Below are 16,704 nucleotides of genomic sequence, written 5' to 3' on the forward strand. Positions count from 1 at the left end.
GCGCTGAGCTATAGCCTCTCAACTCAGGACACACACAGCGCTGAGCTACAGCCTCTCACCTCAGGACACACACAGTGCTGAGCTATAGCCTCTCACCTCAGGACTCACACAGTGCTGAGCTACAGCCTCTCACCTCAGGACACACAACACTGAGCTACAGCCTCTCACCTCAGGACACACACATCTCAGCCTCTCACCTCAGGACACACACAGCACTGAGCTAAGCCTCTCACCTCAGGACACACAGCGCTGAGCTAAAGCCTCTCACCTCAGGACACACAGCGCTGAGCTACAGCCTCTCACCTCAGGACACACACAGCGCTGACCTACAGCCTCTCACCTCAGGACACACACAGCGCTGAGCTACAGCCTCTCACCTCAGGACACACACAGTGCTGAGCTACAGCCTCTCACCTCAGGACACACACAGGCTGATCTACAGCCTCTCTCCTCAGGACACACACAGCGCTGAGCTACAGCCTCTCACCTCAGGACATACAGTGCTGAGCTACAGCCTCTCACCTCAGGACACACAGGCTGAGCTACAGCCTCTCACCTCAGGATACACACAGGGCTGAGCTACAGCCTCTCACCTCAGGATACACACAGTGCTGAGCTACAGCCTCTCACCTCAGCACACACACAGTACTGAGGTAGAGCCTCTCACCTCAGGACACACACAGTTCTGAGTTACAGCCTCTCACCTCAGGACACTCACAGTGCTGAGCTACAGCCTCTCACCTCAGGACACACACAGTGCAGAGCTATAGCCTCTCACCTCAGGACTCACACAGGGCTGAGCTACAGCCTCTCACCTCAGGACACACAGCGGTGAGCGACAGCCTCTCACCTCAGGACACACACAGCGCTGAGCTACAGCCTCTTACCTCAGGACACATAGAGCGCTGAGCTACAGCCTCTCACCTCAGGGCACACACAGCGCTGAGCTACAGCCTCTTACCTCAGGACATACACAGCGCTGAGCTAAAGCCTCTCACCTCAGGACACATAGAGCGCTGAGCTACAGCCTCTCACCTCAAGGCACACACAGCGCTGAGCTACAGCCTCTTACCTCAGGACATACACAGCGCTGAGCTAAAGCCTCTCACCTCAGGACACATAGAGCGCTGAGCTACAGCCTCTCACCTCAGGGCACACACAGCGCTGAGCTACAGCCTCTTACCTCAGGACACACACAGCGCTGAGCTACAGCCTCTCACCTCAGGACACACACAGGGCTGAGCTACAGCCTCTCACCTCAGGGCACACACAGCGCTGAGCTACAACCTATCACCTCAGGACACACACAGGCTGAGTTACAGCCTCTCACCTCAGGACACACACAGGCTTAGCTACAGACTCTCACCTCAGGACACACAGCTCTGAGCTACAGCCTCTCACCTCAGGACACACACAGGGCTGAGCTACATACAGCCTCTCATCTCAGGACACACACAGTGCTGAGCTACAGCCTCTCACCTGAGGACACACACAGGGCTAAGCTACAGCCTCTCACCTCAGGACACACAGCACTGAGCTACAGTCTCTGACCTTAGGATAGACAGTGTTGAGCTACAGCCCCTCACCTTAGGAAACACAGAGGCTGAGCTACAGCCTCTCACCTCAGGACACACACAGGCTGAGCTACAGCCCCTCACCTCAGGACACACCCAGCGCTGAGCTACAGCCTCTCACCTCAGGACACACACAGGCTTAGCTACAGACCCTCACCTCAGGACACACAGCGCTGAGCTACAGCCTCTCACCTCAGGACACACACAGGGCTGAGCTACATACAGCCTCTCACCTCAGGACACACACAGCGCTGAGCTACAGCCTCTCACCTCAGACCACACACAGCGCTGAGCTACAGCCTCTCACCTCAGGACACACACAGGGCTGAGCTACAGCCTCTCCCTCAGGATACACACAGTGCTGAGCTACAGCCTCTCACCTCAGGACACACACAGCGCTGAGTTACAGCCTCTCACCTCAGGACACACACAGTGCTGAGCTACAGCCACTCACCTCAGGACACACAGTGGTGAGCTACAGCCTCTCACCTCAGGACACACAGACTGAGCTCCAACCTCTCATCTCAGGACACACACAGTGCTAAGCTACATCCTCTCACCTCAGGACACACAGCGCTGAGCTATAGCCTCTCACCTCAGGACACAGTGCTGAAATACAGCCTCTCACCTCAGGACACACACAATGCTGAGCTACAGCCTCTCACCTCAGGACACACAAAGCGCTGAGCTACAGCCTCTCATCTCAGGACACACACAGTGCTGAGCTACAGTCTGTCACCTCAGGACACACACAGCGCTGAGCTACAGCCTCTCACCTGAGGACACACACAGCACTGAGCTACAGCCTCTCACCTCAGGACACACACAGCGCTGAGCTACAGCCGCTCATCTCAGGACACACACAGTGCTGAGCTACAGCCTGTCACCTCAGGACACACACAGTGCTGAGCTACAGCCTCTCACCTCAGGACACACACAGGCTTAGCTACAGACTCTCAGCTCAGGACACACAGCGCTGAGCTACAGCCTCTCACCTCAGGACACACACAGGGCTGAGCTACATACAGCCTCTCACCTCAGGACATACAGTGCTGAGCTACAGCCTCTCACCTCAGGACACACACAGCCTAAGCTACAGCCTCTCACCTCAGGACACACAGCACTGAGCTACAGTCTCTCACCTTAGGACACACAGTGTTGAGCTACAGCCTCTCACCTCAGGACACGCACAGCACAGAATTAAGCCTCTCACCTCAGGACACACACAGCGCTGAGCTAAAGCCTGTCACCTCAGGACACACACACCGCTGAGCTACAGCCTCTCACCTCAGGACACACACAGGGCTGAGCTACAGCCTCTCACCTCAGGACACACACAGCGCTGAGCTACAGCCTCTCACCTCAGGACACACACAGTGCTGAGCTACAGCCTCTCACCTCAGGACACACACAGCGGTGAGCTACAGCCTCTGACTTCAGGACACACACAGCGCTGAGCTACAGCCTCTCACCTCAGGACACACACAGCGCTGAGCTACAGGCTCTCACCTCAGGGCACACACAGTGCTGAGCCTCAGCATCTCACCTCAAGACACACACAGCGCTCTGCTACAGCCTCTCACCTCAGGACACACAGAGGCTGAGCTACAGCCTCTCACCTCAGGACACACACAGTGCTGAGCTACAGCCTCTCACTTCAGGACATACACAGCGCTGAGCTGCAGCCTCTCACCTCAGGACACACACAGTGCTGAGTTACAGCCTCTCACCTCAGGACACACACAGCACTGAGCTACAGCCTCTCACCTCAGGACATACAGTGCTGAGCTACAGCCTCTCACCTCAGGACACACACAGTTCTGAGGTACAGCCTCTCACCTCAGGACACGCACAGTTCTGAGTTACAGCCTCTCACCTCAGGACACTCACAGTGCTGAGCTACAGCCTCTCACCTCAGGACACACACAGTGCTGAGCTATAACCTCTCACCTCAGGGCACACACAGCGCTGAGCTACAGCCTCTCACCTCAGGACACACACAGTGCTGAGCTATAGCCTCTCACCTCAGGACACACACAGCGCTGAGCTACAGCCTCTCACCTGAGGACACACACAGCGCTGAGCTACAGCCTCTCAACTCAGGACACATAGAGCACTGAGCTACAGCCTCTCACCACAGGACACACACATCGCTGAGCTACAGCCTCGCACCTCAGGACACACACAGCACTGAGCTACATACAGACTCTCACCTCAGGACACACACAGCGCTGAGCTACAGCCTCGCACCTCAGGATACACACAGCGCTGAGCTACATACAGCCTCTCACCTCAGGACACACATAGCGCTGAGCTACAGCCTCTCCCCTCAGGATACACACAGCACTGTGCTACAGCCTCTCACCTAAGGACACACACTGGCTGAGCTACAGCCTCTCACCTCAGGACACACACAGCGCTGAGCTACAGCCTCTCACCTCAGGACACACACAGCGCTGAGCTACAGCCGCTCATCTCAGGACACACACAGTGCTGAGCTACAACCTGTCACCTCAGGACACACACAGTGCTGAGCTACAGCCTCTCACCTCAGGACACACACAGGCTTAGCTACAGACTCTCACCTCAGGACACACAGCACTGAGCTACAGCCTCTCACCTAAGGACACACACAGTGCTGAGCTACAGCCTCTCACCTTAGGACACACACAGGCTGAGCTAAAGCCTCTCACCTCAGGACACACACAGGCTGAGCTACAGCCTCTCACCTCAGGACACACACAGCGCTGAGCTACAGCCTCTCACCTCAGGACACACACAGTGCTGAGCTACAGCCTCTCACCTCAGGACACACAAGCGGTGAGCTACAGCCTCTGACTTCAGGACACACACAGCGCTGAGCTACAGCCTCTCACCTCAGGACACACACAGCGCTGAGCTACAGCCTCTCACCTCAGGGCACACACAGTGCTGAGCCTCAGCATCTCACCTCAGGACACACACAGCGCTCTGCTACAGCCTCTCACCTCAGGACACACAGAGGCTGAGCTACAGCCTCTCACCTCAGGACACACACAGTGCTGAGCTACAGCCTCTCACCTCAGGACATACACAGCGCTGAGCTGCAGCCTCTCACCTCAGGACACACACAGTGCTGAGTTACAGCCTCTCACCTCAGGACACACACAACGCTGAGCTACAGCCTCTCACCTCAGGACACACACAGCGCTGATCTACAGGCGCTCATCTCAGGACACACACAGTGCTGAGCTACAGCCTGTCACCTCAGGACACACACAGTGCTGAGCTACAGCCTATTACCTCAGGACACACACAGGCTTAGCTACAGACTCTCACCTCAGGACACACAGCGCTGAGCTACAGCCTCTCACCTCAGGACACACACAGGGCTGAGCTACATACAGCCTCTCATCTCAGGACACACACAGTGCTGAGCTACAGCCTCTCACCTCAGGACACACACAGGGCTAGGCTACAGCCTCTCACCTCAGGACACACAGCACTGAGCTACAGTCTCTCACCTTAGGACACACAGTGTTGAGCTACAGCCTCTCACGTTAGGACACACACAGGCTGAGCTACAGCCTCTCACCTCAGGACACACAGAGGCTGAGCTACAGCCTCTCACCTCAGGACACGGACAGTTGTGAGGTGCAGCCTCTCACCTCAGGACTCGCACACTTCTGAGTTACAGCCTCTCACCTCAGGACACTCACAGTGCTGAGCTACAGCCTCTCACCTCAGGACACACAGAGGCTGAGCTACAGCCTCTCACCTCAGGACACGCACAGTTCTGAGTTACAGCCTCTCACCTCAGGACACTCACAGTGCTGAGCTACAGCCTCTCACCTCAGGACACACACAGCGCTGAGCTATAGCCTCTCACCTCAGGACACACACAGCGCTCAGCTACAGCCTCTCACCTCAGGACACACACAGTGCTGAGCTATAGCCTCTCACTTCAGGACTCACACAGGGCTGAGCTACAGCCTCTCACCTCAGGACACACAGCACTGAGCTACAGCCTCTCACCTCAGGACACACACAGTTCAGCCTCTCACCTCAGGACACACACAGCACTGAGCTAATCCTCTCACCTCAGGACACATACAGCACTGAGCTAAAGCCTCTCACCTCAGGACACACACACCGCTGAGCTACAGCCTCTCACCTCAGGACACACACAGCGCTGAGCTACAGCCTCTCACCTCAGGACACACACAGCGCTGAGCTACAGCCTCTCACCTCAGGACACACACAGCGCTGAGCTACAGCCTATCACATCAGGACACACACAGCGCTGAGCTACAGCCTCTCACCTCAGGACACACACAGAGCTGAGCTACAGTCTCTCACCTTAGGACACACAGTGTTGAGCTACAGCCTCTCACGTTAGGACACACACAGGCTGAGGTACAGCCTCTCACCTCAGGACACACACAGGCTGAGCTACAGCCTCTCACCTCAGAACACACACAGGCTGAGGTACAGCCTCTCACCTCCGGACACACAGAGCTGAGCTACAGCCTCTCACCTCAGGACACACACAGCGATGAGCTACAGCCTCTCACCTCAGGACACACACAGCGCTGAGCTACAGCCTCTCACCTTAGGACACACACAGCGCTCAGCTACAGCCTCTCACCTCAGGACACACACAGCGCTGAGCTACAGCCTCTCACCTCAGGACACGCACAGTTCTGAGGTACAGCCTCTCACCTCAGGACACGCACAGTTCTGAGTTACAGCCTCTCACCTCAGGACAATCACAGTGCTGAGCTACAGCCTCTCACCTCAGGACACACACAGCGCTGAGCTATAGCCTCTCACCTCAGGACACACACAGCGCTGAGCTACAGCCTCTCACCTCAGGACACACACAGTGCTGAGCTATAGCCTCTCACCTCAGGACTCACACAGGGCTGAGCTACAGCCTCTGACCTCAGGACACACAGCGGTGAGCTACAGCCTCTCACCTCAGGACACACACAGCGCTGAGCTACAGCCTCTTACCTCAGGACACATAGAGCGCTGAGCTACAGCCTCTCACCTCAGGGCACACACAGCGCTGAGCTACAGCCTCTTACCTCAGGACATACACAGCGCTGAGCTACAGCCTCTCACCTCAGGACACATAGAGCGCTGAGCTACAGTCTCTCACCTCAGGGCACACACAGCGCTGAGCTACAGCCTCTTACCTCAGGACACACACAGCGCTGAGCTACAGCCTCTCACCTCAGGACACACACAGCGCTGAGCTACAGCCTCTCACCTCAGGACACACACAGGGCTGAGCTACAGCCTCTCACCTCAGGGCACACACAGGGCTGAGCTACAGCCTATCACCTCAGGACACACACAGGCTGAGTTACAGCCTCTCACCTCAGGACACACACAGGCTTAGCTACAGACTCTCACTTCAGGACACACAGCTCTGAGCTACAGCCTCTCACCAAGGACACACACAGGGCTGAGCTACATACAGCCTCTCATCTCAGGACACACACAGTGCTGAGCTACAGCCTCTCACCTGAGGACACACACAGGGCTAAGCTACAGCCTCTCACCTCAGGACACACAGCACTGAGCTACAGTCTCTCACCTTAGGACACACAGTGTTGAGCTACAGGCTCTCACCTTAGGAAACACACAGGCTGAGCTACAGCCTCTCACCTCAGGACACACACAGGCTGAGCTACAGCCTCTCACCTCAGGACACACACAGCGCTGAGCTACAGCCTCTCACCTCAGGACACACACAGGCTTAGCTACAGACCCTCACCTCAGGACACACAGCGCTGAGCTACAGCCTATCACCTCAGGACACACACAGGGCTGAGCTACATACAGCCTCTCATCTCAGGACACACACAGTGCTGAGCTACAGCCTCTCATCTGAGGACACACACAGGGCTAAGCTACAGCCTCTCACCACAGGACACACAGCACTGAGCTACAGTCTCTCACCTTAGGACACACAGTGTTGAGCTACAGGCTCTCACCTTAGGAAACACACAGGCTGAGCTACAGCCTCTCACCTCAGGACACACACAGGCTGAGCTACAGCCTCTCACCTCAGGACACACACAGCGCTGAGCTACAGCCTCTCACCTCAGGACACACAGACTGAGCTACAACCTCTCATCTCAGGACACACACAGTGCTAAGCTACATCCTCTCACCTCAGGACACACAGCGCTGAGCTATAGCCTCTCACCTCAGGACATAGTGCTGAGCTACAGCCTCTCACCTCAGGACACACACAATGCTGAGCTACAGCCTCTCACCTCAGACACACAAAGCGCTGAGCTACAGCCTCTCATCTCAGGACACACACAGTGCTGAGCTACAGCCTGTCACCTCAGGACACACACAGCGCTGAGCTACAGCCTCTCACCTGAGGACACACACAGCACTGAGCTACAGCCTCTCACCTCAGGACACACACAGCGCTGAGCTACAGCCGCTCATCTCAGGACACACACAGTGCTGAGCTACAGCCTCTCACCTCAGGACACACAAAGTGCTGAGCTACAGCCTCTCACCTCAGGACACACACAGGCTTAGCTACAGACTCTCAGCTCAGGACACACAGCGCTGAGCTACAGCCTCTCACCTCAGGACACACACAGGGCTGAGCTACATACAGCCTCTCACCTCAGGACATACAGTGCTGAGCTACAGCCTCTCACCTCAGGACACACACAGCGCTGAGCTACAGTCTCTCACTTCAGGACACACAGCACTGAGCTACAGTCTCTAACCTTAGGACACACAGTGTTGAGCTACAGCCTCTCACCTCAGGACACGCACAGCACAGAATTAAGCCTCTCACCTCAGGACACACACAGCGCTGAGCTAAAGCCTCTCACCTCAGGACACACACACCGCTGAGCTACAGCCTCTCACCTCAGGACACACACAGGGCTGAGCTACAGCCTCTCACCTCAGGACACACACAGCGCTGAGCTACAGCCTCTCACCTCAGGACACACACAGTGCTGAGCTACAGCCTCTCACCTCAGGACACACACAGCGGTGAGCTACAACCTCTGACTTCAGGACACACAGCGCTGAGCTACAGCCTCTCACCTCAGGACACACACAGCGCTGAGCTACAGCCTCTCACCTCAGGGCACACACAGTGCTGAGCCTCAGCATCTCACCTCAGGACACACACAGCGCTCTGCTACAGCCTCTCACCTCAGGACACACAGAGGCTGAGCTACAGCCTCTCACCTCAGGACACACACAGTGCTGAGCTACAGCCTCTCACCTCAGGACATACACAGCGCTGAGCTGCAGCCTCTCACCTCAGGACACACACAGTGCTGAGTTACAGCCTCTCACCTCAGGACACACACAGCACTGAGCTACAGTCTCTCACTTCAGGACACACAGCACTGAGCTACAGTCTCTAACCTTAGGACACACAGTGTTGAGCTACAGCCTCTCACCTCAGGACATACACAGCGCTGAGCTGCAGCCTCTCACCTCAGGACACACACAGTGCTGAGTTACAGCCTCTCACCTCAGGACACACACAGCGCTGAGCTACAGTCTCTCACTTCAGGACACACAGCACTGAGCTACAGTCTCTAACCTTAGGACACACAGTGTTGAGCTACAGCCTCTCACCTCAGGACACGCACAGCACAGAATTAAGCCTCTCACCTCAGGACACACACAGGGCTGAGCTATAGCCTCTCACCGCAGGACTCACACAGGGCTGAGCTACAGCCTCTCACCTCAGGACACACACAGTACTGAGGTACAGCCTCTCACCTCAGGACACACACAGCGCTGAGCTACAGTCTCTCACCTCAGGACACACAGTGCTGAGCTACAGCCTCTCACCTCAGGACACACACAATGCTGAGCTACAGCCTCTCACCTCAGGATACACACAGCGCCGAGCTACAGCCTCTCACCTCAGGATACACTCAGTGCTGAGCTACAGCCTCTCACTTAAGGACATACACAGCGCTGAGCTACAGCCTCTCACCTCAGGACACACACAGTGCTGAGCTACAGCCTATTACCTCAGGACACACACAGGCTTAGCTACAGACTCTCACCTCAGGACACACACAGGGCTGAGCTACATACAGCCTCTCATCTCAGGACACACACAGTGCTGAGCTACAGCCTCTCACCTCAGGACACACACAGGGCTAGGCTACAGCCTCTCACCTCAGGACACACAGCACTGAGCTACAGTCTCTCACCTTAGGACACACAGTGTTGAGCTACAGCCTCTCACGTTAGGACACACACAGGCTGAGCTACAGCCTCTCACCTCAGGACACACACAGGCTGAGCTACAGCCTCTCACCTCAGGACACGCACAGTTGTGAGGTGCAGCCTCTCACCTCAGGACTCGCACAGTTCTGAGTTACAGCCTCTCACCTCAGGACACTCACAGTGCTGAGCTACAGCCTCTCACCTCAGGACACACACAGCGTTGAGTTATAGCCTCTCACCTCAGGACTCACACAGCGCTGAGCTACAGCCTCTCACCTCAGGACACACACAGGCTGAGCTACAGCCTCTCACCTCAGGACACGCACAGTTCTGAGTTACAGCCTCTCACCTCAGGACACTCACAGTGCTGAGCTACAGCCTCTCACCTCAGGACACACACAGCGCTGAGCTATAGCCTCTCACCTCAGGACACACACAGCGCTCAGCTACAGCCTCTCACCTCAGGACACACACAGTGCTGAGCTATAGCCTCTCACCTCAGGACTCACACAGGGCTGAGCTACAGCCTCTCACCTCAGGACACACAGCACTGAGCTACAGCCTCTCACCTCAGGACACACACAGTTCAGCCTCTCACCTCAGGACACACACAGCACTGAGCTAATCCTCTCACCTCAGCACACACAGCGCTGAGCTACAGCCTCTCACCTTAGGACACACACAGCGCTCAGCTACAGCCTCTCACCTCAGGACACACACAGCGCTGAGCTACAGCCTCTCACCTCAGGACACGCACAGTTCTGAGGTACAGCCTCTCACCTCAGGACACGCACAGTTCTGAGTTACAGCCTCTCACCTCAGGACAATCACAGTGCTGAGCTACAGCCTCTCACCTCAGGACACACACAGCGCTGAGCTACAGCCTCTCACCTCAGGACACACACAGTGCTGAACTATAGCCTCTCACCTCAGGACTCACACAGGGCTGAGCTACAGCCTCTCACCTCATGACACACAGCACTGAGCTACAGCCTCTCACCTCAGGACACACACATCTCAGCCTCTCACCTCAGGACACACACAGCACTGAGCTAAGCCTCTCACCTCAGGACACACAGCGCTGAGCTAAAGCCTCTCACCTCAGGACACACACACCGCTGAGCTACAGCCTCTCACCTCAGGACACACACAGCGCTGAGCTACAGCCTCTCACCTCAGGACACACACAGCGCTGAGCTACAGCCTCTCACCTCAGGACACACACAGTGCTGAGCTACAGTCTCTCACCTCAGGACACACACAGGCTGAGCTACAGCCTCTCTCCTCAGGACACACACAGCGCTGAGCTACAGCCTCTCACCTCAGGACATATACAGCGCTGAGCTGCAGCCTCTCACCTCAGGACACACACAGTGCTGAGTTACAGCCTCTCACCTCAGGACACACAGAGGGCTGAGCTACAGCCTCTCACTTCAGGACACACAGCACTGAGCTGTAGCCTCTCACCTCAGGATACACACAGGGCTGAGCTACAGTCTCTCACCTCAGGACACACACAGCGCTGAGCTACAGCCTCTCACCTCAGGACTCACACAGGGCTGAGCTACAGCCTCTCACCTCAGGACACACACAGTACTGAGGTACAGCCTCTCACCTCAGGACACACACAGCACTGAGCTATGCTTCTCACCTCAGGACACACACAGCGCTGAGCTACAGCCTCTCACCTCAGGACACACACAGTGCTGAGCTACAGCCTCTCACATCAGGACATACACAGCGCTGAGCTGCAGCCTCTCACCTCAGGACACACACAGTGCTGAGTTACAGCCTCTCACCTCAGGACACACAGAGGGCTGAGCTACAGCCTCTCACTTCAGGACATACAGCACTGAGCTGCAGCCTCTCACCTCAGGATACACACAGGGCTGAGCTACAGCCTCTCATCTCAGGACACACACAGCGCTGAGCTACAGCCTCTCACCTCAGGACACACACAGCACTGAGCTACAGCCTCTCACCTCAGGACACACAGTGCTGAGCTACAGCCTCTCACCTCAGGACACACACAGGCTGAGCTACAGCCTCTCACCTCAGGATACACACAGGGCTGAGCTACAGCCTCTCACCTCAGGATACACACAGCGCTGAGCTACAGCCTCTCACCTCAGGATACACACAGCGCTGTGCTACAGCCTCTCACCTCAGGACACACACAGGCTGAGCTACAGCCTCTCACCTCAGGACACACACAGCGCTGAGCTACAGCCTCTCACCTCAGGACATACACAGCGCTGAGCTGCAGCCTCTCACCTCAGGACACAGACAGTGCTGAGTTACAGCCTCTCACCTCAGGACACACAGAGGGCTGAGCTACAGCCTCTCACTTCAGGACACACAGAACTGAGCTGCAGCCTCTCACCTCCGGATACACACAGGGCTGCGCTACAGCCTCTCATCTCAGGACACACAGCGCTGAGCTACAGCCCCTCACCTCAGGACACACACAGCACTGAGCTACAGCCTCTCACCTCAGGACACACAGTGCTGAGCTACAGCCTCTCACCTCAGGACACACACAAGCTGAGCTACAGCCTCTCACCTCAGTATACACACAGGGCTGAGCTACAGCCTCTCACCTCAGGATACACACAGCGCTGAGGTACAGCCTCTCACCTCAGGACACACACAGCGCTGAGCTACAGCCTCTCACGTCAGGATACACACAGCGCTGTGCTACAGCCTCTCACCTCAGGGCACACACAGTGCTGAGCTACAGCCTCTCATCTCAGGACACACACAGGGCTGAGCTACACCCTCTCACCTCAGGACACACACAGTACTGAGGTACAGCCTCTCACCTCAGGACACACACAGTACTGAGGTACAGCCTCTCATCTCAGGACACACACAGGGCTGAGCTACACGCTATCACCTCAGGACACACACCGGGCTGAGCTACAGCCTCTCACCTCAGGACACACAGTGCTGAGCTACAGCCTCTCGCCTCAGGACACACACAGGCTGAGGTACAGCCTCTCACCTCAGGACACACAGAGCTGAGCTACAGCCTCTCACCTCAGGACACACACAGTGCTGAGCTACAGCCTCTCACCTCAGGACACATACAGCGCTGAGCTACAGCCTCTCATCTCCGGACACACACAGTGCTGAGCTACAGCTTCTCACCTCAGGACACACACAGTGCTGAGCTACAGCCTCTCACCTCAGGGCACACACAGCACTGAGCTGCAGCCTCTCACCTCAGGATACACACAGGGCTGAGCTACAGCCTCTCACCTCAGGACACACACAGCGCTGACCTACAGCTTCTCCCCTCAGGACACACAGCACTGAGCTGCAGCCTCTCACCTCAGGACACACACAGTGGTGAGTTATAGACTCTCACCTCAGGACATACAGCACTGAGCTGCAGCCTCTCACCTCAGGACACACACAGTGCTGAGTTACAGCCTCTCACCTCAGGACACACACAGGCTGAGCTACAGCCTCTCACCTCAGGACACACAGCAATGAGCTACACACCTATGACCTTAGAGCACATGGTGCTGAGCTACAGCAAACTGCTCTCCGTAAACGTACTCGATGCTCCCATATGCACACTCATGTTTGTGCATATACAGGTACAGACCCTTCTGGCCTTGCTCATACACAATGTACATGTAGGAAAGAGACAGGCTGCATGCTTAGATTTGTATGTAAGAACCTCCTGGTAACTCTTCTGTCACCTGACTCTAACACCTGGGATGACCCCTGGTCTCTGTTGCTGAGGCAGATCTCTTCTATGGAGCCCCCGCAGCCTTGTCTCAAGCCCAGGGAAAATGTCAGGGCCGTGCACCGCCCTTGCTGCACAGCTTCTCCTCACCAGGTGACCCGGAGACCTGGGCGTGGGTGCCCTGTGCACTCTGCCATGGTTTTTCTTTCTCTAGAGTCCAGCCCGGAGCTGTGGGGAAGGCACTGCCCATGTTTGGCAGAACCCAGGGGCATCCATTTGTGTGCCCAGAGCCCAAGGCAGTTTTGGTTTTTGGAGGTGCTGCAGTGTCAGCATTCAGGTTCCTACATCCTCAAGGCACAAAAGGGAGAAGGCAGAGGTAGAAGTGCTGAGCATATAGGCAGTGGATAGACTTAGGGGTCAGCTGGCTTCGATGGGCCAGTGTCTCCAAGCACCACGGGTAAACAGATAAAAAGAAAGCAGGAAAGTGGCCTTGGAGCAGCCACAGCTACGTTCAGAGGCGGCTGGGGTTGGACTCACCTGTCGAGGACATAACCGAGGGCCTTGTGCCGGACTCCCGAGTACACCGAGGGGCTTGTCTCCCAGGCCACTAAGTTGGACGCGTCATGGAAAAGATGGATGTTCACCAAATCAAAGGCACTACAACGGAGAGAGAACAGAACCAGGTGACCAGGAGATGAAAACCCACACCCAGCTCTGAGGAGGCCACCTCTCCCACCTACTCGGGCACACAGGCATCTGTCTACACTGTCCTGGGCCACTCCAGGCTGACCCAAAGCAGCTCAATTCTGGCCAGGTAAAATACGAGTTGTTGTCCCCCCTGCACACGCACCCATAAGAAAAGGACTTGTACATGTTGCAAGGCTTTCTACGGGCTTCAACTAGACCGTGACAGGAATGTATGTCTCCTGGCCTCACCTCCCCGGAGCCCATGCTCCAGCCCACTGCACCATGGCTGGGCTCCAGCACAGCACAGAGTGAGAGCCCGGTGGGCCATTTTTACTTTGCCAGATATCTCTTGAGCATATGGCCTGAGAAGAGCCTCCCCAATCCTGCAAGTCCTCCCACACACGGGTGCGGTGTGGCTGTAATCTACTGTGTATCCGCCTTTTCCACACCCTTCAGAGACACTCGGCATCTCCAGCTGTCATAGGTACATCACCTTCAATCAGGCCCGATCACTGTTTCCAAGGTGCTCAAGGCCACCCCTCCAGCTCACTGGCACTCACGGCCACCCCTCCAGGTCACTGGCACTCACGCCCACCTCTCCAGTCCCCAACACACTCATGGCCATCTCTACAGGACACTGGCACCCAATTTTGTCCCTTCTCACTATGACATACAGGAGACTCTTGGCAGGACTGCATCCCCCTCCTGCCTCTGGTCACCAGCGTTCTGTAAGCCAACAACTGGGGAGTCTCACTTGGTGAGCCTCCAAGCATCCACACCCTAGACGTCTGGGCATGTCCTCAGACCAAGACCACAGGCAGAAGAGGTGGCTGCCACTACTGTGTTAGTCACTCAGGACCGCAGCTTCATCTCAACATCTCTTTGTCTCTCCCTCCCTCCTCTCTTCTCTGGGTCTTGTCCTGAGTAGCCTCTAAAGGCCAGCTGAGGCCAGAATCTCAGCTGAGCCACAGAGGGTTGAATGCTAAGGGTAGTCTGTTCTATAGCAACCAATCCTAGGCAGTGAGGCTTCAGAAAAGTCCCTGGGAGGAAAACAGAAAGAAAATGCAAGTGAATTCCACCTGGTCCCCAGGCCAGGCTAGGAGGCTGTGGAAGCCAGGTGTCTACTAGGCCTCCTAAGCTACAGGTGGTCATGGCTACTGGGCATGCTCGCCCAATGACTCTGACGACGAAGAGGATGAGGATAAGAGACAGACCTGCACTGTCTGTCCTCAGGCTGTGGGCTCTGCAGAAAACTCTCACGCGCTGGACCCAGATCCCTCCCTGCCGGCTTGCTTGTCCATGGGCTCTGGCACACAGAGCCCATGCTGGGGAGGGTTCAGAGTTTCCACCATCAATGGCCATTTGTGCTGAGTGTCAGGACTGCCCACCCACAGATCAGAAGTGGGCAACGACAGTCCATGTCATATGGCATCACCTTGTCCCCTGCACACCAAAACCAGAGTCAGGAGGCTGGGTCCCCACCCAAAATGAGCACCACCTCCAATGGCACATTCACAACGTAACCCACATGCAAAATACAGCAGAGGGATAGCCCTGGCTCTGGAATTATGAAGCAAAGACACACAGTTTGACGTCGTGTGACATACCAGTCAGCAATACACCACCGCGTCCGGATGAAGCCTTTTCTTGACCACTTGCACTGAAAAACCAAAGTCACATAGTGAGCAGCAAGAAGCAGACTGGTAGCCCCCTCGACCCACCCTCCTGGAGAGCCCAGACAAGACACTCCATGGGAGAGTGCTCACCTGCCAGCACCAGGCACTCAGGGGGACAAGGACACTAGAGAAGCCACCCTGTTCTCATGAGTTGGCCTGACCAAGAGAGTGACTCAAGTCTGACAGGGGAGGCCCCCGCAGTGGCACGGTGTGTGGACACGGGAGGCCCCCGCAGTGCCATGGTGTGTGGACACGGGAGGTCCCCTGCAGTGCCACGGTGTGTGGACACGGGAGGCCCCCTGCAGTGCCACGGTGTGTGGACACGGGAGGCCCCCTGCAGTGCCACGGTGTGTGGACACGGGAGGCCCCCTGCAGTGCCACGGTGTGTGGACACGGGAGGCCCCCTGCAAAGCCACGGTGTGTGGACACGGGAGACCCCCTGCAGTGCCACGGTGTGTGGACACGGGAGACCCCCTGCAGTGCCACGGTGTGTGGACACGGGAGACCCCCTGCAGTGCCACGGTGTGTGGACACGGGAGACCCCCTGCAGTGCCACGGTGTGTGGACACGGGAGGCCCCCGCAGTGCCACGGTGTGTGGACACGGGAGGCCCCCGCAGTGCCACGGTGTGTGGACACGGGAGGCCCCCTGCAGTGCCACGGTGTGTGGACACGGGAGACCCCCTGCAGTGCCACGGTGTGTGGACACGGGAGACCCCCGCAGTGCCACGGTGTGTGGACACGGGAGGTTCCCTGCAGTGCCACGGTGTGTGGACACGGGAGACCCCCTGCAGTGCCACGGTGTGTGGACACGGGAGACCCCCTGCAGTGCCACGGTGTGTGGAC

General features: G+C 56.7%; 1 protein-coding gene across 2 annotated transcripts in view; it reads right to left on the reverse strand.

Annotated features, from left to right (window-relative positions):
• Positions 1-16,704, reverse strand: part of Inpp5a (inositol polyphosphate-5-phosphatase A) — a 176,945-nt gene that overhangs the window by 47,568 nt on the left and 112,673 nt on the right. For both annotated transcript variants that reach the window (XM_090345575.1, XM_090345574.1), the window contains exons 7-8: positions 15,792-15,844; positions 14,035-14,154 (exon numbers count right to left, since the gene is read on the reverse strand). In XM_090345575.1, coding sequence (XP_090201701.1) covers positions 14,035-14,154; positions 15,792-15,844 — 173 coding nt within the window. The remainder of the gene's footprint in view (positions 1-14,034; positions 14,155-15,791; positions 15,845-16,704) is intronic.

This window comes from Megascapheus bottae, chromosome 15 (genome assembly GCF_031878675.1).
Source record: "Megascapheus bottae isolate mThoBot1 chromosome 15, mThoBot2.hap1, whole genome shotgun sequence".
In the NCBI taxonomy this organism is placed as follows: Eukaryota; Metazoa; Chordata; class Mammalia; order Rodentia; family Geomyidae; genus Megascapheus; species Megascapheus bottae.